Below are 21,025 nucleotides of genomic sequence, written 5' to 3'. Positions count from 1 at the left end.
TAGCGTTCGCCATTTTCCGTGTGATTTCGTATTCGGCATTCATAGGCAGTGGATTCAGTGACAACCGAAGAATGCCAAAATCAAATACGAAAAAAACGTAATCTGTAACGGAAATTACCGAATGTCATTACGGTTCCACTTTTTTAAACACCGGAAGTGACGTCAGTCAGAATTTAGCCGGCGAACGCTTGCTGACGTCAAACTGATATCAGTAAATGTTTGACGACATTTTGGGCAACCAAAAATCCTTTATACGTAGTCCGTGTAAAATGTTAAATTGGTGAAATATTGTTCGCGATAAAGTGTAGTTGTTTGCTTATTATGTTCATATTATTATCAAGTCAGCTGATACAGCTATGTTTTGTAATTTATTATGTCTCCCACCACACAGTAGTGTGGGAGACATATTGATTTACTCCAGTCTGTCTATGTGTCTGTCTGTGTGTCACAAAGTTTATCCGCACTCTAAAGTCGAACATTTCTCATCCGATTTTCACCAAACCTAAACAAAATGTGTTTGACCATAAGACCTCGGCCAAGTTCGATAACTAGCCAAATCGGTCCAGGCGTATTGGAGTTATGACCCTTGAATTACCAAAAATCGGCCTTTTTTTACTCTTGTCCGCACTCTAAGTCGAACATTTCTCATCCGATCTTAACCAAACTTGAACAAAATGTGTTTGACATTAAGACCTTGGCCAACTTTGATAACTAGCCAAATCGGTCCAGGCATTTTGGAGTTACGACCCTTGAATTACTGAAAAATCCGCCTTTTTACTCTTGTCCGCACTCTAAGTCGTACATTTCTCATCCGATCTGCACTAAACTTGAACAAAATGTGTTTGACCACAAGACCTCGGCCAAGTGCGATAACTAGCCAAATCGGTCCAGGCATTTTGGAGTTATGGCCCTTGAATTACCAAAAAATTCGCCTTTTTACTCTTGTCTGCTCTCTAAGTCGCACATTTCTCATCCGATCTGCACTAAACTTGAACAAAATGTGTTTGACCATGCGACCTCGGCCAACTTCGATAACTAGCCAAATCGGTCCAGGCATTTTGGAGTTACGGCCCTTGAATTACCGAAAAATCCGCCTTTTTACCCTTGTCCGCACTCTAAGTCGCACATTTCTCATCCGATCACTAAACTTGAACAAAATGTGTTTGACCATGAGACCTCGGCCATCTTCGATAACTAGCCAAATCGGTCCAGGCATTTTGGAGTTACGGCCCTTGAAGTACCAAAAAATCCGCCATTTTACTCTTGTCCGCTCTCTAAGTCGCACATTTCTCACCCGATCTTCACCAAACTTGAACAAAATGTGTTTGGGCATAAGACCTTAGCCAAGTTTGATAACTAGTCAAATCCGCCCAGGCACTTTTGATTTATGGCCCTTGAATTACTGATGGATTTATAAGAGCGGTTGTGGGAGACATGCGCTTTTCTCAAAAGCATCTCTAGTTTTTCAATAAAATTGCGATGTTGCTCATTGCAGACCTAGAGAGGTCTTCTGTGCAAGACCGGAAGTGATTATCAATTGCAGCGCGCGGCAAAAAATACGCAAATAATTGCATGTCCGCACGCATTTAGTGTATAATTTGTATAATATACTGACTAAAGGTTAGGGTTAGTATTACCATGGTAACAAAATATATACATCTAAGATGATTTTCATTAAATTGATTGAATCCGGTATATACCGGAGTCTGTAATTTATACAGGCGCTCCAGCTCTGCATTGATTGACATTCATTACGGGTCCGCTTTTTGAAACATCGGAACTGACGTCAGTCAGAATTTGGCCGACGAACGCTTGCTGATGTCAAACTGATATCAGTAAATGTTTGACGACATTTTGGCAACCAAAAATCCCTTTTGCGTAGTCCGTGCAATATAATAAATTGGTGAAATATTGTTTGCGATGAAATGTACTTGTTTGTTCGTTTTGTAATTTATTTTTTCAATAAAATTGTGTGCAATCTGTCTGACTTTGTTGAACAAGCATCCGTTCCCTACTGCCTATAGAATGTAGGGTCTTAATATAATTTGTCTCTTTTAGCAAAAATTAAACAATGGTGTGGATTCTAAATGTTAGATTGAAACACTCTTTGAATTACCATAATTATTAAAAAAACAAGAGCTGTCCGTAAGACAGCCAATGCTCGACTATTCGAAATATTGTCCCAAAGGCAGGAAACTATTACCCTAAATGTTAAAATATCATAAGAGATTTAAGTCCAAAAGGGGGCATAATTTGTCCAAAATACATGTCAGAGTTATGGGACTTGATCCAGTGACCTTGGTAATTGATCTAGAAAATGAGAAAATAAGTTTAAAATCTATATGCTTTCAAGTAATAGCTGCATGTACTTGCACGCAAAACCTTAACCATGATTTTCTAAGTCCAAAGGGGGCATAATTTGGCCCAAATGCTAGTCAGAGTTATGGGACTGGATGCTATCAACTAGTTTTGTAACCCCGAAGACACATGTGAAGTGAGTAGAAAAGCTAGACTATTCTTCGAATAGTCGAGCGAGCTAAAAAGAGAGTAAAAATGCCGATCAAAGACTGAGATTAATGTAAAGCTTGACTGGGTCTCAAGTCCAGGGCCTCCCGGGCTTCACCAACCATACAATCTCCTCGATTTGTATCATAAATCTATCTTATTTTTGTGTGGAGTGAGTCGTCAAGTTTTAAAGAGACATCAGGTTCTGTTTAAATAAAAATCAGTTAAAACCAAGAGCGCTTTTGTACTCGTATATGTAACATTAGTAATTTGCCTTTCCCGAAAAGCATATTTAATTGGGAGTAAACGTATTGAAACAAACTAAACTTTAATTTAACGTGTTGACAAACACATCTTTTAGGGCTACCGGTTTCAGTACGGAATGAGGGTGATGGCACAGTAAAATCAGAGCCGCTGGAGCTATTTTTATACTGCAATAGGATTGGGTAAGAATTTGAAAACTAATTTTGATGACTTCATTATAATCTCTTAGAAAGTTCCCAAAGTCAAAATTGTCACGGAGCAGCAACTTTTCTATATTCTGTATAAAATGGCAATTTTGGCCGGGTGTTTTTTTCTTTTTTTTTGTTGTTTTTTTTTCTTTTGCGAAGGAACTTTAGTGAGAGATTTTGCCAGTAATATTCCAATGCATTTCATGTTTCATATAACGTAAAAAATGATGCATTTCGCGAATACTTAAAATAGAATAAATCGGATTAAATTCGCGGAATATAGTTCGCGTAAATTTGAATTGTTTTGCAATATTTGGCTGTGTTAATTAAATCACAATTGTATTGATTTTATTTTCACCAGTTTGCTTAAAAAATACACTTGGTGTCCTGGTATATAGTTAACTTAATCATTGCTTCCACAGAGGACAGAATGGCGTAGGAAGAATTGACATTGTGGAAAACAGATTTATCGGAATGAAATCAAGAGGTAAATTGATTCAACAGCATAGCAATACCTTTCACTCTGTATTACTTGTCGCCTGTCGGTGACCGTAAATGACTGAATAATGTATTCAGTAAGTATATTAATGTATTAGAATAAAGCGGGTCTCGTTGTTTGAAGGTAGTAAACTCGTTATGACAATCGGCAATTTCCGTAAGATTACGTAATTCTCCGTATGCGACTTCGGCATTCTACAGCTGTTATGGAAAAGCAATTGTTTAGCATACGACTTTGCGTAATTTTTATGGAAATTGCAAGTTTTCTTTACGACAGATGCCACTTTCCTAACAAACAATCGATTGTATGATGCTTATGTTTTTACTAAAGGAAACTGGCGGGGGCCATTACGTGGCGGACCTGTTGAAATAAATAGTGGTTCACTTGCGATGGCATTAGACGTATCCGAATGAGACATTTCTATACAAACAATTTAGATGTTTCCGACAGTTTCGGCTGATGTTGTATTTGATAATGTATTTGTAATACCAGATCACAATAGAGAAATGTTGATTTATTTATACATGTATGTGAAACAAAAGGCTACGTTTACTTAACTATTTTTTTTTTCATTTGATAATGTATCTAAATACATTTTTTGTATTGGTCTGGCTATGTGTGACAACATGTGCGAGAAGTAAGCTGAAAAGATTTGAACGCAATTTTTGCTTTGACATAAATATTCCTGGTGGTTGATGAACACTGAGCTGTCTTGTGTTATGATGTTGTAATAAATTGTAGGCATATATGAGACACCAGGTGGAAATATTCTACTAGCGGCACATATGGACCTTGAAGTTTTCACTTTGGACAGGGTAAATGTATATGGAGGATTTTCAAGTTTTTTTCTCCTGAATATGGTTTTTTGTCGAGCCTGCTTGCGGAAGCGAAGACATAGTTGTCCAAATGGCTGTTCGGTGTATATGCGTGCGTCCGTGCGTGCGTCCGTCCGGATTTATTTGTCCGGACCATAACTTTGACATGCATGAAGCAATCTTGTTTATATTTGGCATGAATGTTAACCTCAGTGAGACGGAGTGTCATGCGCAAACCCCAGGTTCCTATCTCAAAGGTCAAGGTCACACTTACAGGTCAAAGGTCAAATTCAAAAATGACTGTCCGGAGCATTTCTTCTTCATGCATATAGGGATTTTGACATAACTTGGCACAATTGTTCACTTTCACGAGACGGAGTGTCATGCGCATGAACCAGGTCCCTAGGTCTAAGGTCAAGATCACACTTAGAGGTCAAAGGATACAAGAATGACAACTTTGTCCAGAGAATTTCTTCTTCATGCATGGAGGGATTTTGATGTAACTTGGCACAAATGTTCACCACCATGAGACGGAGTGTCATGCGCAAGAACCAGGTCCCTAAGTCTAAGGTCAAGGTCACACTTAGAGGTAAAATGTCAGATACAAGAATAACTTTGTCTGGAGCATTTTTTTTTGATGCATAGAGGGATTTTGATGTAACTTGGCACAATTGTTCATCATCATGAGACGGAGTGTCATGCGCAAGATCCTAGAATTACTTCCCTTTGTTGTTACTATAAATAGCTTATTTTCGTAACTTTTTTAATACTGGTGGTAGGGAAAAATCAAGACCACTTTTCTGTAGTACAACACGCATGTTACATCCAATTTTCAGGTGTATTTTGACCTATCTCTACTGGTGAGGACTTTTTTGTGGACATAGCATTTTTTAAAGATTTACGTCCCTTTGTTGTTACTTTGAATAACTTATATTGTAACTTTTTGCAATCTCTTTTTATTTGGCATAAATGTTTGCCTCAATGAGACAAGGAGTGTCATGTGCAACTCCCAGTCCTTTTGACAGCTGGCGGGCTCGACATGTTGCCCGTGGGCATCTAGATTATTATTTTCATCGGATAGTATGAAATATTATTGTTTATACCATGCAAAAAAATAATTTGTTGTTTATTGTGTATTCATTTGGTTGAAAAGTTACTTGTTTACATTTCGAAATGGCGACCATAACAATAATATCTTAACTGCACAGCCGATATTCAGTCTCTTGTTTTCGAAATGAACGCAAAACTGTACCATATCAGTACCATCGATGTTGTTGGCTGCAGTCATTTTTAATGATCTTATTTGACTTTTACATAATATTACAATTCATATCGATTTTTCTCTTCAAATAATACTGACGTAACTGCATAAAGAAAATCTTAGAGTTCCAGAAAACCAGTGAGAATACAGAAAATAGGTTTCACTGCAGTATAAATATAGTAAAAAAATGTTACACTGCAGTGAAAAATAAATACAGTGAAAGATATATGTATGCATTACATTCTATCAATATTTCTGAATAATTCACTGGAAATTATTTAGTAAACAGTGTTCTGTTTGCTAAACTGTAGAATCTGTCTTACGAATATTTCAAGAATAAAGGTATATAATTTTGAAAAATAAGCCTGACAACTCCGGGAAAACATCGGTATAAACGAGGAATTATCGGTTTACGTTCTGGCAGTATGCATTCTGAAAAACTAATGCGAAGTAGATCCATGTGATTTATAAGCAACTTGGATTTCTTCCTCTTTCACCCTTTGATTTTACTTTCTTTTATCTAATTAATAGGAAGTGAGGAAAGTCAAACGCGACCTGGACACAAGATTTGCTGAGCAGGTTTACAGGGGTAAGAACAGAACAACGTGTTTAGCCAATTGCACTGACGAGCAATATAACAAGGCTTTAATGAAATTGAACAACGTACTTTTATTGTTAGTTTCCTGCAGACTTTATTAGATATAAAAAAAAAACTAATGCTGTTTTAATTAAACGAAATCACGCGTTTTTATTTTTCATGGAATAGCACGACTTAAGTCACTGCGGTGGTTTATTTTCGCAGCAAGCATTCCCTCTAAAATGTCTATCATCGATCGTTAATTATTTAAGTATTTCAGAATTAAGGTGAACTAAATATATTAAGAGCGCGAACGTGTGTTTATGCTTCCACTAATTTTATTTTTCATTCTGGAAGGGACCTCAGTGGCCGAGTGGTTAAGGTCGCTAGTTTCAAATCACTTGCCCCTCATCGATGTGGGTTCGAGCCTCACTCGGGGCGTTGAATTCTTCATGAAAGGAAGCCATTCAGCTGGCTTACGGAAGGTCGGTGGTTCTATCCAGGTTCCCGCTCATGACGAAATAATGTACGGATTGGCACCTGTGGTCCTCTTCGGCCATCAAAGCTGGAAAGTCGCAGTATGACCTATAATTGTGTCGGTGCGACGTTAAACCCAAGAAAATAAATAAAGAACTTAATTCTGTAGGGGAGGGGCGTAGCATTTGTAAGTTTTTGTTCCCACTGTAACGAAAATGATTGTCCTACTTTTTGACAGGAATATCAGATTTTTAAACTGTTCAACTCAGGAAAGACAGTAAATAATAAAAAATAAATTTCATTTTTATATTATATGATTTAAGGAAATATTGGTTTTTAGGATTTTGGTTCAGTCCTGAGTGTGAGTTTACACGCAGTTGTATATCTGGCAGTCAGACCTTTGTAGAGGGTTCTGTGACATTGAAAATCTACAAAGGGGGCGTTTACATTATCGGCAGGAAATCCCCATACTCCCTGTATAACGAGGAATTGGTCAGGTAAGTTGAAAACAGATTTAATTTTTCTTTGGCCCGTGGGTTTATGAGTTGACATAAGTTTACATACTACAAAAGCACATGAGGCACACTTAATTGCGTTTTGACATCTGCATAACCTATATTCTTAGCATTTTTTGTTCACTGACAGTTATCTTCAAGTCTTAATGTATTCACTTACAAAATAGCATTGGAAAACAACCATTTTTCAACACTACAATTGGCTTAACAACATTCATTTTCACAATAAGGACAAATAGCTGCCGGTGGTATAGATTACGGCTAAACCGTTGACATGGTTGCCGACTGGTATATATTACGGCTAGACCGCTGCCGAGCGGTTAGTTTTAGGCCAAATCTTTGTCGAGTGGTTGCGTAAAACTGATACCGAGCAGATCTTTCATAAACGTCATAATATTAGTGTAAATATTATTCAATGTAAAACATTGTTCAATTCTATTCCAGTATGAACGTACAAGGCGACTATGAACCAATGGACGCTGGAGGTTTCATCAAAATAAACGCTCTCAGGTAGTCTATTTATATATTTCAACGTTAAAATGAATTGTATTCATACTTTTGGAAGTGTAAGGGAAATTCTAAGTGACAACTGTCTCACTTCGAATGAATTTGTGCTTTTATCTACTGTTAATATTTCGTTGTTTATCTGACTTCATAATAATTGCCAGTGAACGGTCAGACTTATTTGCCTGATCGGAAAAAAGCATTTCACGGATTTTTTTTTCAAGCTGAATATAGATCGGTAATACAGCACAAACTATGGACCGCTGCCTTAAATAATAAGGAGTCGTGTAATACAAAAACTTCAAAGAGAAAATAACACACTTACTGGATTGTTTGCCGGTCGATAGTGAATTTTTGACATATAAGCTCAGTAAATATGTATTGATTATAGACCAGTCATATAGCACTTACTATGGACGGGGGTCTTTTAATTATTCAATTTATCCATTTCCTTTTGAAGTTGTACGAAAATAATATAATGTCATAAATTGTAGGTTGCGAGAATATCAGCGACTGCGGAACAGCGATAACAGACAGTGAATCGGACGTCAAAAGATCTAACCGACATTTATGGATTTACATATAAATCTACTTTTTCGCACGTTTCATTAATGGCCTTTGTGTTAAAATGGGCCAGTCTAGTGTATTTGTGTTTGGATAATATCACCTTCCTTTCTTCAGGATTTTATTTTACACCGGCAAAAATTGATGGGAGTGGTTTTGATCGTTATATGCATATTTTAATCATTTTATGCTCTAAATCATTTATATTAATTTCTGTTTTAAAAATGTATGTTTTCTGTCATTGTGAAATATCCGACAACCAAACTCGTAACTTCTTTGTTTCGACTTTACTATTTAGACTTCTGGTTATGTCTACATTAACAAGTAGGAATAATTTTGGATTATCATCATGTCTGCATTAAATATTACTGAAAAAGATAAGATCCGCGTTGTTTTTATCCACGGATATTCATTCAAGTTCGCGTACACATTTCAGTCTTTGATAATTTTCGATCCCGTATACTTTTTTTATACATTGATAAGTTTTAATCAATAATTTGCTATAATTTTCCTTGTAATAAAAGTTTGGGATTTCATATTTTTGTTGTTGATTTTTGAGTATGTAGTAGGGTATAACGGTGAATTATATTCTTCCTTGCTATTGAGCTAGATTTCATAGCGACGTGGTAGAGTGTCCGCCTTAGGTGTGAGAGGTACCGGGTTCGATTTCCGGCCAGAAAAGAAGTATTTTCAGTCTGCTTCAAGTACATTGAAAGTTGAAACATAATTTGCCGTAATGACATTTTTATTGGATACCAAGGAATTTCCTATGCATTGGCATATCAAATTAAGTAAACTTTCAAAATTATGGTTATTTTGTTTTTGTTAGCATATATATGTGTTCGAATATATACATTTTAACCACACAATGCACAAGTCTTGACATGTTTTTCGTTGTATGAACAATACGGATGAAATCAGATTTTTATGTAAAATTACATCAAAACACCATTCATCATTTTTGAGCTGTTTGCTTATTTTCTATCTTGCTCTTTTTCTCAAAAGGTTATGTGCCTGCTGAACATATTTGTTAGACACCAATATCTATGAAAAATCAAATATCTTTATTTCAGATGATATATAGGGTTATTATAATAGTAGCTTGATCGGGACGAGTGGCTTTTGCTAGATCGGATCTCACGAGGCGCGCAAGCGCCGAGTGTGATCCGCTCCTTGCAAAATTCACGAGAACCTAATACAAAACCTAACTATTGTTGTAATGACTCTTTTATTATATACCTCCGCCTTTTTGTTTGTTGTTTTGTTATCGAACGAAATCTTAATAGTTTGTCGATGTTAAAATAGAAATAAGTGAAGTTTTTCTTTTTATATATAACATTGTAAGGTCATGCATATTAATGATTGTAGTCCGGCAACATACAATACAAAAGGTACAATACGGATTTTTTTCTACCCGTTCATATTTACTCGTGACATATAAGCTGTATTTTTGGCAGAATTTGTATCGGTATATAATATTATTAGGTTATTTAACATTGTTCTGTACAATACGGAGATATATTTGGACGAGTACCCAGCTGAGAAAACCATATTGGACGAGCCGCTAGGCGAGTTCAATATGGTTTTCTCAGCTTGGTACGAGTCCAAATATATCTCGTATTGTACAGTGCAATGTTAAATAACCCTTTTATTCTATATCTATTTTATCTTACTATAATAATAGTTTAAATTAAAAATGTTTCACTGAATATTGTATTCCTGCCATTTCTAGTTTTTTTCCCAGCTTGGTATGAGTGCAAATATATATTATACAGAACAATGTTAGACCTTAAATAACCTTTTTATTCTATATTTATTTCACCTCATAAGTAATATACGTAATTCATTGAATGTTGTTTTTTCTGCGTATCATCATTAAAAAAAGTATATGGTGCAACCTCCCTACAACAGCCATTTGGCGATTTGGGTGGTAATAATACTTGGCTGAGATATTATACCCACAAACAATGTCAGCGAGTTTGGTGAAGATCGGATGAAAACTGTTCGACTTAAAAGAGCGGACAAGGCTAAATTCCCCGTTTTTCGAGTAATTCAAGGACTATAATCAAAGAGTGCCTGGTACAATTTAGCTGGTTATCGAAACTGGCCGAGATGTAATGCTCACAAACATTGTCAGCAAGTTAGTGAAGATCCGACGAAAACTGAATTATACAGCAGATATGTTTTGGATGCTGACCGCCCGTCCGTTGCCATTCATAATCTTCTCCATTTTGTTTCTTAACCGTTAAATAAAAACTGCTGAGGCTATTCAGACAGACAGGGCTGATACCAATTTCTAGGTTTCGTCCGGAACGGCTTCTTTAAGCGACTTTTCAAATATTCCAACATCTGATGATCCTTTTTACTGTATTTTGAAGTTTTTGATTATTAACGAACGTTTTAATATCTAAATCAGATGGCATTGTTATCCCTTGAATCGTTTTTTTGTGTTGTAAACAAAACAAACTCAAATTAAATCCAGATTTCAAGACGCATAATCAAACTCTGTACATAGAGCGCCTACTTAATCCGATTTACATTCGGAACATTTTCACGCGTTTCGGGCTTTATCGTATGTTTAACATAGGACTGTTGAACCGTCCAAATACAGAAAATACAGCATTTTTTTGTACGCGCGTGCGTCCAAATACAGAAAATACAGGATTTTTGTACGCACGTGCATCCAAATACCGTAATATATTGTACGGTCACGTGTTGCAAATGAACGTTTGCGATTGGATAGATAAAATAGGTATAGAATAAAACAATTGAATTTCTTTGTTTTATTTTACATTTGAACCTGTCTTCACGACCAGTTGTATTAACAAACCACGTGACTTAAGCAGCCATTAACCAAGTTTTCCCAGTTGACCTTTCTGTTTAATTTCAGCTTGTCTTGCGGAGCGGCCACCTCAATGGCCAGATGATATCGCTCTCGTTGGCTGGTTGCTTAATGTATGCTAGACTGTATTCCTTTATTAAAGCAATCTTATATTGATGAATATGTTTGTAAAGATATTTAAAAATGTATTACTGTTACAGTATCAAATCATTCTTATAATCGAGCAGATGTTTTTATGTTGCTCGTAGAGATATTGGAATAGTTGGTATACTTCGCTTTCTTTTAAGGTTTTGAATTACTGAATTCAAATTATTTTTTTTCTTAAGAAAATCGGCATAATTTCATTGTTGAAGCGAACATCTGAATTTGCTGAAGATATAAATATTTAAAAGGTACGATAGGAAGGGAAGAAATCATTGCACGGTAAGAGACGGGCAGCGGTTTGTTTATATACTGATCGAGGAGGCGTAGACATCTTTGAGCCAATGTTCAATAATAGTGGATCAAGAACAGAAGTGTCAGATACTCGTGCTGTTGGTCACTTCGTGGTCACTTTATAACCACCGATTGATACAAGAGTACAGGAGCTTAAAGTTTATAATACACATTTTCCTATAGACTTACGTACCTTCCTTCCTATTGTAAAGCAGTAATAGATCTTTCTCAAAGTATTGAAATATGAAATTGTCAAAATCATAACACGATAATGCAAAACATGCCATTAAATAACAGAACTTTGGGAATTTCGACATTGCTTGAAAGTTCATCAAGTTTTATACTGTTTATATATGATTAATATCAGTACAACGTCAGTTTTCCAACTTCGTTTGATCATAACATACCCGCAATTTCGATAGTAAATTTTGATATTTAACCTGAACGATGCATAAAAAAACGCACAGTCCTTAACCCTTACACTGCTAAATTTCTTAAATGGACTGGTCCATCATTCAGTTTGGGCAATACCACTTATTATTCAAAGGGGTGTTCATTGAAAATTTACTGACTGAATAGCGGATGTGCAGGCTGATCTTTGACTGCACTTGTCGCAAAGGTTGATCCACTTGCCGACAGCAGGTTAAAGGTTAATATCGAGCAATTAAATTACGGATAATAAAAACCAACTTGAATAGAAAAAAGGAAATCAGCTATGATTGTGGCACTTAGCTATAGCAAGATTTTAACATTGCTATCAGAGAAAAGCTATGCGCGAGTAGGGCCTACAGTCCATATTATATCGGCTGTAACCAAATACTAGTATACATGAAAACAGACACATTTTTGGGGTTAGACAGATGTTTTTATTTTTCTATATCCATGAAATAATGCCACCACAGCAGTACAAATGAAATAATGATCACATAACGGTAATTCTGATATCGCAATCGGCGTGTGTTTCTTTGTCCGGTATTCAGAAATGTCTTGGTATTGGAGTTTAGCGCTTACTTGCCACCAGTTCTGAAATTGGAGAAAAAGAAATATGTTTGAATTGCAAAATATCTGCCAAATATGAGACGTCAGACCTTTCTACAGTGTTTATATTACAACTGAATGGAGAAGAAATAGTGTTACATATTACAGTGACAAGGATATTTCATGAACTTATAAAATAAAATGCCAGTCGTGTTATATTATAGATGTTACAACTAATATGCTTGACTCACGCATATGTCAATTTAATTTATGGTAGTAGATTCGGCAGTTTCCGGAAATTTGCTCGTAGCAACAGTATCTGACGACGAATGCCAGAATTGCACGGAAAATACCGATTGTCCTTAGAAAAATGTAAGCATCAGAAAGAAAAAATGTATGTGCATTTTTTTCTGTCGGTTTTAAAGATTTGAAATAATTATCAGTTCGGAATACTAATCAAAATAGGTTCAAGCTTAAAAAAGCTTTGACTTACGGTCCTGAGAAGTTTCCGTAGATGAAAGTATTTGTTGAGCCAAATGTGCCAGAGCCAAAAAGTGCTAAAAGTAGTACCAGAAGTCCGATCAAGTACAAAACTGCAAAGTTAAAAATAGAAACTGAGTAATAAAGGGAGACAACTTACGGTCCAGAGAAATTTCCGTAGATGATAGTGGTGTCTCCGTTGTCGGAATTGTTAAATCCAAAGAGGGTGAACAAGAGAACTAGCATACCAATGAGGGCCAAAACTGCAATGTGAAAAATGTGAAAGTTTTGAAAATGTGAAAAATACGAAAACTAACAATTGTGACGGAACAGAAAACGCGAAAAATGAGAAAAAGAGGATTCGTATGTCTCATTGGAAGAATATCTTCTCCTGAGTAAACGTAAGATTCAATACACGCATAAGCGCCATTGTCACGATTGAAATTCTAATATCTGTCGTTTATGAATGAAATATATTTTGATAATTAATTCTTGTAATACAAACAAAACTTTCTTTTTTCCCGAATGATTTGAACGGAATTGTATCCATTTTGTTGTCCCGATACAATGGAAAGGTCTTCCGTGAAAAAAAAAAAAAAAAAAAAAACAATAAAAAAAGCAAAGAAAAAAAACTAATCTTTAGATATTAACTTAAATGCTTGCTTATGTGTTGGTTTTACAATGAAAAAATAATATCAAAATATGGAATGCACAGGATTCTATTATGCTCGGATTAACTAGCGGGCAGACCATTTTATGCTCAATTACTGTCATATACATATTTAAAAAAGAAATAAAACATTTCAAGAATATTAAAGCTGAAAATTTCGATAGGTAGATGTTTGTTTTAAAATCATCATTGCAACAAATTGGAAAATGAATAAACAAGCGGGTAAAATCTCCCAAGTTCAACGTTCTCCTAGACAAAGTAAGAAAAACAAAACAACTTAACATCATTGAAAATCTAGCCTGAGCCTCTGATGTTACATAATAACATTTTTAAAAGGTTTTATCCTTTTGTAACGTTTCAGAGAAAACTACAGTTTTATTAGTGTGTTTGTACCAATCAACAAATAAGCCTAATTGATATATTGGTTGGTTTTAAAGTAAGTTTTTTAGTGCATCATATAAAAACTTAGATGTTCCCTTTAAGCTCCCGTAAAGTTGAGTTAAGATAATAAACTTACAGCCACCGTTTCCGAATCCGCCTGTGCTTTGTTGAGCGGGGTAATACCCGAACTGGGCTGTGGCAAGACCGAGCACACATGCGAGAGCAAGGGCGACAATTGCGACGGATTTCATGGCTGCTGGTGGTGGTTTTCTGTAAATAACGATCGTGTAAATATTATGACACCGGTACAAAAATTAACGGTCGTAAAGAAATTCTGGTACTAGTAAAGAAATGAATAATTGACAGATATTTTTATTTAACAATGTTTACTTATTTATTATCTTTAGATTCTTAACATTTATGAAAAATATTTAAAGTGATTTTTGTTTAAAAAAAAGCCATGGTTATATATAGCAAAGAGATATAAAAAGAAATTTTATACTTCTATGTATATAGCAAAGCTAAAAAATGATGTTATTTTTTTAAATGAAATAAACGCTATTTATCATGACTTTAGATCTGCCAATTTTCTTAAAATTTGCCGGCTTCATCTCTAATTAAGAACAGTTTTAACCAATTACTTTTGAAATGCAAGTTGTTTATTTAAAAAAGACTAGATCTATCTGATAAATCATTTAATTTTCTGAATATTTAAGTAAACTGTACTTACTGGTTTAGTTGACTTTCCAATTCAGAAGTGACATTGAAATGAAAATCGGCGAATATATACCAAGTTTGTTACGACGACATCCTGTTTCAGTCACTTCCGGGTAGCCAGAAACTGTCAAAAATGATAGGTCTTACAGCTAGATGGCGAGGGGAGTGTCAAGGTAAACGAGACAGTTTTTGTCGTAATGAAGTAATTCCAATACTTTTTAATTTAATGACATTGCAGGGTCAGGTGTTAAAGATAAGTTGTATTCGGAATTTATAATTTTTCATAAGCTTTTTTTTTAGAATAGAAATAAGATCGAACGCCCACTTGTCTATAGATATAAAAGTTCATAATGAATTTATATAAAGTGCACAGTCATGTAATTATAGTTGTGTGTGTGTGTGTGTGTTTTGCAGTCAAATTATATTTATTTCAAGGGAGGATGTTTCGTTATGTAATTATATTTTTTCTCGAATTTCCGAAAGTACGTTCATTTAATCATAAACGAAAACAACGACAAGAATTCTAAAATTTGCTTTTGTTGCCTCAAAGTAAATGAGCCACGCCATGATAAATTCAAACATAGTGTGTTTGCAACCAGCATGAATCCAGACTAGCCTGCGCATCCGCGCAGTCTGGTTAGGATCCATGCTGTTCGCTAACGGTTTCTCTAATTGCAATAGGCTTTGAAAGCGACCAGCTTGGATCCAGACCAGCCTGCGCATCCGCGCAGTCTGGTCTGGATCCATGCTGATTGCAAACGCACTATATTGGTTTTCTCATGGCACGGCTCGAATGCTCTTGTTATATTACAATAACTTATGGTGTATCTCTTGAGAAGTGTGCATATATTATCTTGTTTGAATATCTTTTACACGTGAAGTGCTTGTATTTTTTCTAGTCATAAAAGATCTTTCCGGTAGCGGTAGTCACGCTTCATTTAGGACAAAAAAGTCTCATTACTCTTATTTATAATAAGACATATTTCATAGATATGTGCATTAAGGAAGTCAAAAGTCAAATTTTCCAGATGTCCTTTCACAGCTGCACAGTGGCAGCACTATAATACACTTCTCCGTTGAAACCACTCTTCCGATTTTAAAATAATGTTTTGCACAGACACTTGTGCTAGCCAATGTATTGTAACACGTACTGAGCGTAGGCCTATGTGACGATCCTAAAACGTTTATTATAATTTCAACATGTTTTAAAAAAGAACATTTTCAACATCATTGCGCTTTAAAAGCAAAATGATAGGAACCAATATCTAAAAAAAATATACTATATAAAATCCTGGACTTCTTTTTGTATTTTTTTCGGTTAGGGGGACACAACTTAGTCAATAGTTTCGTTTCAACAACTTCATAACTAAAGTTAGCTGTCGATGCTTGCAAAATATAAATTCATTATACATTGTTATAATTATATACATTGGTTTTAAGTTATGCTACGCAGCTCTCTAAATATGTTTCAAATGGCACATTTCAAGAAACCGTCGCATGACCCTGGGACAGGTTTCACAAACGTCCATAAGTAAGTATAAACTGTTTGAAATTAAAGTTCAGGAGATTCATGAGAAAAGGTCACATAAGACGGGTTGTATAATACCTTTAGAAGTACATGGAAGGTAGACATGCAACCTTTATCCACCAATTTTTTAAAAAAATATTTCAATGTTGTTTAATATAAATAATCCAATCCGGTAGTGAATTTAATTCCGGGTTAATTTATTCACCGATAGTTACCGTGGTTGGTCAAGTAAAATATCAGGCACTCCGGACATAACTTTCTCGTCTTTTACGTTGTGTTTCAAAGATATCTGTGGTGGACTCTCGAAACCCCTCACCTTTAAAGAGAATTTTTTGCCGGAAATATTTATCTAAGACCCCTAAAACATGCACAGAATTCACCATTTTATGTGGGACGTTTTAAAAATATCTAGGCGGAGGACCCACGTGCCATCCTCAAAATACTCCGTTTTACAGAATTCAACATTTTCGTGCTTTAAAAATCTCGTTGGACTATTCCTCCAACAACACCAGCACATTTAAACAACAAAACAATACAATATTTTGAGGCCCCTTTCACACGCCCAGGAATATACATTTTGGTTGTTTTTTTTATACGAAAACAGTATCTCGGGAGGGGAACACCGAACCCCCTCCCCCGCCATTTTTATAGGAGACATTCCCTTATTTATCTCTCTCTCTCTTGTGCGTAATGTAAAATGGAAAAAAAGCCTTTGGTGTAGAAAAAACTACCAAAATACGTTCCATTCCATGATCCTTAACACATCATAATTATGTACCCTTGCAACGCATTTTGTCGCTACCAAAATTCGCCGAATTTGGTAGTGACTACCAAAATGCGTTGCTACCATTTTGAGGTGTAACAACGCCCCGTTACGCACTCAGATCCGCGCACGAGCAATTGTTCTTCTTCCGTTTCGATAAAAAAAATTCCGCGCACGAGCAATTGTTCTTTTTCTTTCGATAAATTCTTTTCTAAAAAATTATTTTCTTTGGGCTCTGGCCTGAAAGAAAGACAACTCGTCGTCCCGCATTTCCCCTTTCTATGTTAATTGAATATTGAATCTGAATTCACAAGGCTCATGAAAATACGCTCAAGTGCAGCTGTCAAGTTGTTCAAGCAGTGATTAAAAAAGCCAAGAAATCACACTATTTAACTTCTAGTTAGTACGATAGCTTGCTCAAGGTAGTTAGCGTAGAACCATCGATGTGTACTGGTTTACCTAGCTAGCAGTGGTCAGTAATGCATGTACAAACAACATTTTAAATTAAATTTACATGGGGTTGTCTTTTTTATGTCTAATGCAATAACCAGGAACAATTTCGACAAAATTCCGTAAGAGTTTGTAGTATATATATTGTACTTCAAAAAGAACTAAATTTTGTCTTTGTAATATGTGATATAATGGAGTTTGACTGCGCGTAAGATTTCAATATTTTGGGGTAAACTTTCGGTCTAAACGAGACTCAAACATTTTACAAGCGGCGTAAGTACTATAAATCATCAAATGCTTCTATGTTGATGATAATCTGACCAACTGTTAAGGCTTTAATGCAATTTTCAAGCGAAAAAACACTCGGCCTGAAAATATGAACTGATATTGAGTTGTGACTGTGGCGATGCATTGAACAACTGTTTTGTAATCACTGAAAGGAAAAATAAAAAAACATAATTGTGCATGAGTAATACGAAATGTTGTCATAAAAACAATTTTCCTTGAATCATTATACAGAGAAAATTTCTTTTATTTTAAAGAAATTCAATTTGGATTTGAAATAGAATATTTGCGATGTTAATATGAACAGCTATATTACAATTACGTGCTTCATATTGCATGCGCTGCGTAAGGAATCAAATCAGGTAAAAAATTATAAAGATAATCGTTGCTGAAAACTCAAAATTATGTTAGCCGTTTTAAAGAAACAAAATCTTTATGTCGATCAGCCGAATAAAGTGATACAATTTTCTTGAAAATGTGCGAATCGATAATGCTTATCTTACAGTGTTCCGTTTTGATCGTTTTTTACTTCTGAACTCCATATCTCGAACTTATGCGAGTCGAAATCACGAAACTACGAAGATTGAAAGTTGAAAACACGATGGTGAAAGTCGAAATCACGATTGTGAAAACTCGAAACTACGACTGTGAAAGTCAAAACCACGAAAACCATGATGATGAAAACACTATATCATTTCGCGTTTTCACTATCGTGGTTTCGTGTTTTCTTCATCGAAACCACTATGGTGAAAAGTCCAAATTACGATGATGAAAGTCAAAAGGTGAAAGTTGAAGCCACGATGATGAAATATCGTATTATCTCCCGGATGATTATTGGAGGGAATAAAGAAATCTAATGTAACCATAGTAGTTTCGTGTTTTCGCCATCGTGATTTCGACTTTCGTCATCGTGGTTTCGACTTTCAACATCGTAGTTTCACGAGTTCGACTTTCGAGGTATGGGAAACACTGTATCATCCTTTACAGCATCTTACATACTGTAGAACCATAGGCCCTAATTGTCTATGAAAGTGTTATATAATTGTTAATGTTTATTACCTTGATACGACATATTACCTTATGTCAAGAATCGAGTCTACCTATACCTAAGCTATTCTTTTTACCGGTATATAGGGATAATACAGGCTTTTCTTGTGTGTGAACGTCTGCAGAAACCCGCAGTACTGTTGGTTTTTGCCTGGGTCTCCAACATTATCTCAAGGGTTTCTGCAGACTTTAATACACAATCAAAGGTGTTATGTCGCTTCCATAAACACATGACGACTAATTGTATTGTTTTCATACGTGATGACTTTACGATTCTGGTACAAATTTTAATTACCGTTCTGTTGCTAATGGAAACGGTCAACATGTTTTAAATATTCATAACAGGTGCGCACAAATCAACAGAGCGGACGCAGTGGTGCAGTGGTAACACTGTCTGACTAGGAAACCAGGGGTCATGGGTTCAAGTCCCCGCTCCTCCAACTAAAAATTACTAACATCGGGATAAGAGCGTATCTTGCACTATCCTCCTACTGACATTACTAACAGTCTTCTTGAGGAGTCGCCCATATCGGTTACCGATGACGACTATAAATAAACGTATATACAAACAAACAGTACAAATTAATAACACTGCATATGCACTATTTTTCTCCCGTCAACACATGCTGGAATCCAGGAAAAAAAGTTTTCATGCAAGAATGCTGCATTCCGTCTTTCAAGAGAAACCCTCAACAACTCATATAATCTGTACATTTAAAGCTTGCAAAAAACTAAAACAAATTGGGCTATAGCCGCTATATAACAGTTTTAAAACATAGCTTCCTCTGCTCAATCAGTAGAAAATCTCCACGTCACAACTGTAGTGGAAGGTCATGTTTGTATATAAATAGGTAAACATACTAGATGAAAATGCAAAATTTGGTGAATTGTGTGATGTTTTACTCCTTTTATGTAATCTATTATAATAAAGAAATATAAAATTAACTGGTTTTAAGGACTAGACATGCTGTTTTCCCTGTTATTGAGGGGTCTGGTGGACTACTGTCACCATTGATAATTGTTCCATTTACCTTTATGAAATCTGTAGACCTAATAATATTAAACAAGAGGGTCATGATGGCCCTGAATCGCTCACCTGAGTAATATGAGCTACATGTTTCAAATGTCAAACTGATGATTTTTAGATTTTTTTTGGGAAGATTTTCCGATGTACAATCAAGTAACCCCTGGGGCGGGGTCAGTTTTACCCCGGGGGTCATGATTTGAACAAGTTTGTAGAAGTCTACTAGGCAATATTACATATCAAATATCTAAGATCTAGGCCTTCTGGTTTATTTTAAGCAAATTTATGAAGATTTCTCTATGTACAACCAAGTAACCCCTGGGCTGGGTCAATTTGACCCTGGTGGGGGGGGGGGGGGGTCAAGATTTGAACAAATTTTGTAGAGGTCCACTAGGCAATGGAACATGTCAAATATCTAAGCTCTAGGCCTTCTGGTTTATTTTTAACAAATTTTTAAGATTTTTCTATGTACAATCAAGTAACCGCATGGGGTGGGGTCATGATTTGAACAAATTTTGTAGAAGTCTACTAGGCAATGCTACATGTCAAATATCTAAGATCTAGGCCTTCTGGTTTATTTTTAGAATTTTTTTAAAGATTTTCCTATGTAAAATCAAGTGACCCCTGGGGCGGGGTCAATTTTGACCCCGGGGGACATGATTTGAACAAATTTTGTAGAGGTCCACTAGGCAATGCTGCAAGTGAAATATCCAAACTCTAGGCCATCTGGTTTATTTTTAGAATTTTTTTTTAAGATTTTCCTATGTAAAATCAAGTGACCCCTGGGAAGGGGTCAATTTTGACCCTGGGGGTCATGATTTGAACAAATGTTGTAGAGGTCCACTAGGCAATGCTACATGTGAAATATCTAAGCTCTAGGCTTTCTGGTTTATTTTTAGAATTTTTTTGAAGATTTTCCTAAATAAAATCAAGTGACCCCTGGGGCGGGGTCAATTTTGACCCCGGAGTCATGATTTGAACAACTTTAGTAGAGGTCCACTAGGCAATGCTACATGTCAAATATCTAAGCTCTAGGGCTTCGTGTTTTTGAGAAGAAGATTTTTTAAAATTTTCCTATGTAAAATCAAGTGACCCCTGGGGCGGTGTCGATTTTGACCCCGGGGGTCATGATTTGTACAAATTTTGTAGAGGTCCACTAGGCAATGCTACATGAGAAATATCTAAGTTCTAGGGGTTTATTTTTAGAAGATTTTCCTATGTAAAATCAAGTGACCCCTGGGGCGGGATCAATTTTG

General features: G+C 35.7%; 1 protein-coding gene and 1 long non-coding RNA gene across 3 annotated transcripts in view; one reads left to right on the top strand and one right to left on the bottom strand.

Annotated features, from left to right (window-relative positions):
- The window catches only part of LOC123557221 (argininosuccinate synthase-like), a 30,774-nt gene extending 22,070 nt beyond the window's left edge, over positions 1-8,704 (top strand). For both annotated transcript variants that reach the window (XM_045348586.2, XM_045348570.2), the window contains exons 9-15: positions 2,867-2,951; positions 3,380-3,444; positions 4,198-4,271; positions 6,064-6,121; positions 6,927-7,083; positions 7,546-7,611; positions 8,100-8,704. In XM_045348586.2, coding sequence (XP_045204521.2) covers positions 2,867-2,951; positions 3,380-3,444; positions 4,198-4,271; positions 6,064-6,121; positions 6,927-7,083; positions 7,546-7,611; positions 8,100-8,145 — 551 coding nt within the window. In that variant the 3' untranslated portion in view covers positions 8,146-8,704. The remainder of the gene's footprint in view (positions 1-2,866; positions 2,952-3,379; positions 3,445-4,197; positions 4,272-6,063; positions 6,122-6,926; positions 7,084-7,545; positions 7,612-8,099) is intronic.
- Positions 8,705-12,300: 3,596 nt separating this feature from the next.
- On the bottom strand, positions 12,301-20,496 carry LOC128549146 (uncharacterized). Its single transcript, XR_008367485.1, has 3 exons — positions 14,092-20,496; positions 13,065-13,167; positions 12,301-12,469 (listed from the first exon to the last, which is right to left on the bottom strand). It is a non-coding gene; the product is annotated as an uncharacterized LOC128549146 (long non-coding RNA).
- Between the last annotated feature and the right edge of the window lie 529 nt (positions 20,497-21,025).

Source organism: Mercenaria mercenaria, chromosome 15 (genome assembly GCF_021730395.1).
Source record: "Mercenaria mercenaria strain notata chromosome 15, MADL_Memer_1, whole genome shotgun sequence".
Taxonomy (NCBI): domain Eukaryota; kingdom Metazoa; phylum Mollusca; class Bivalvia; order Venerida; family Veneridae; genus Mercenaria; species Mercenaria mercenaria.
This window is presented reverse-complemented; position numbering and strand designations above follow the sequence as displayed.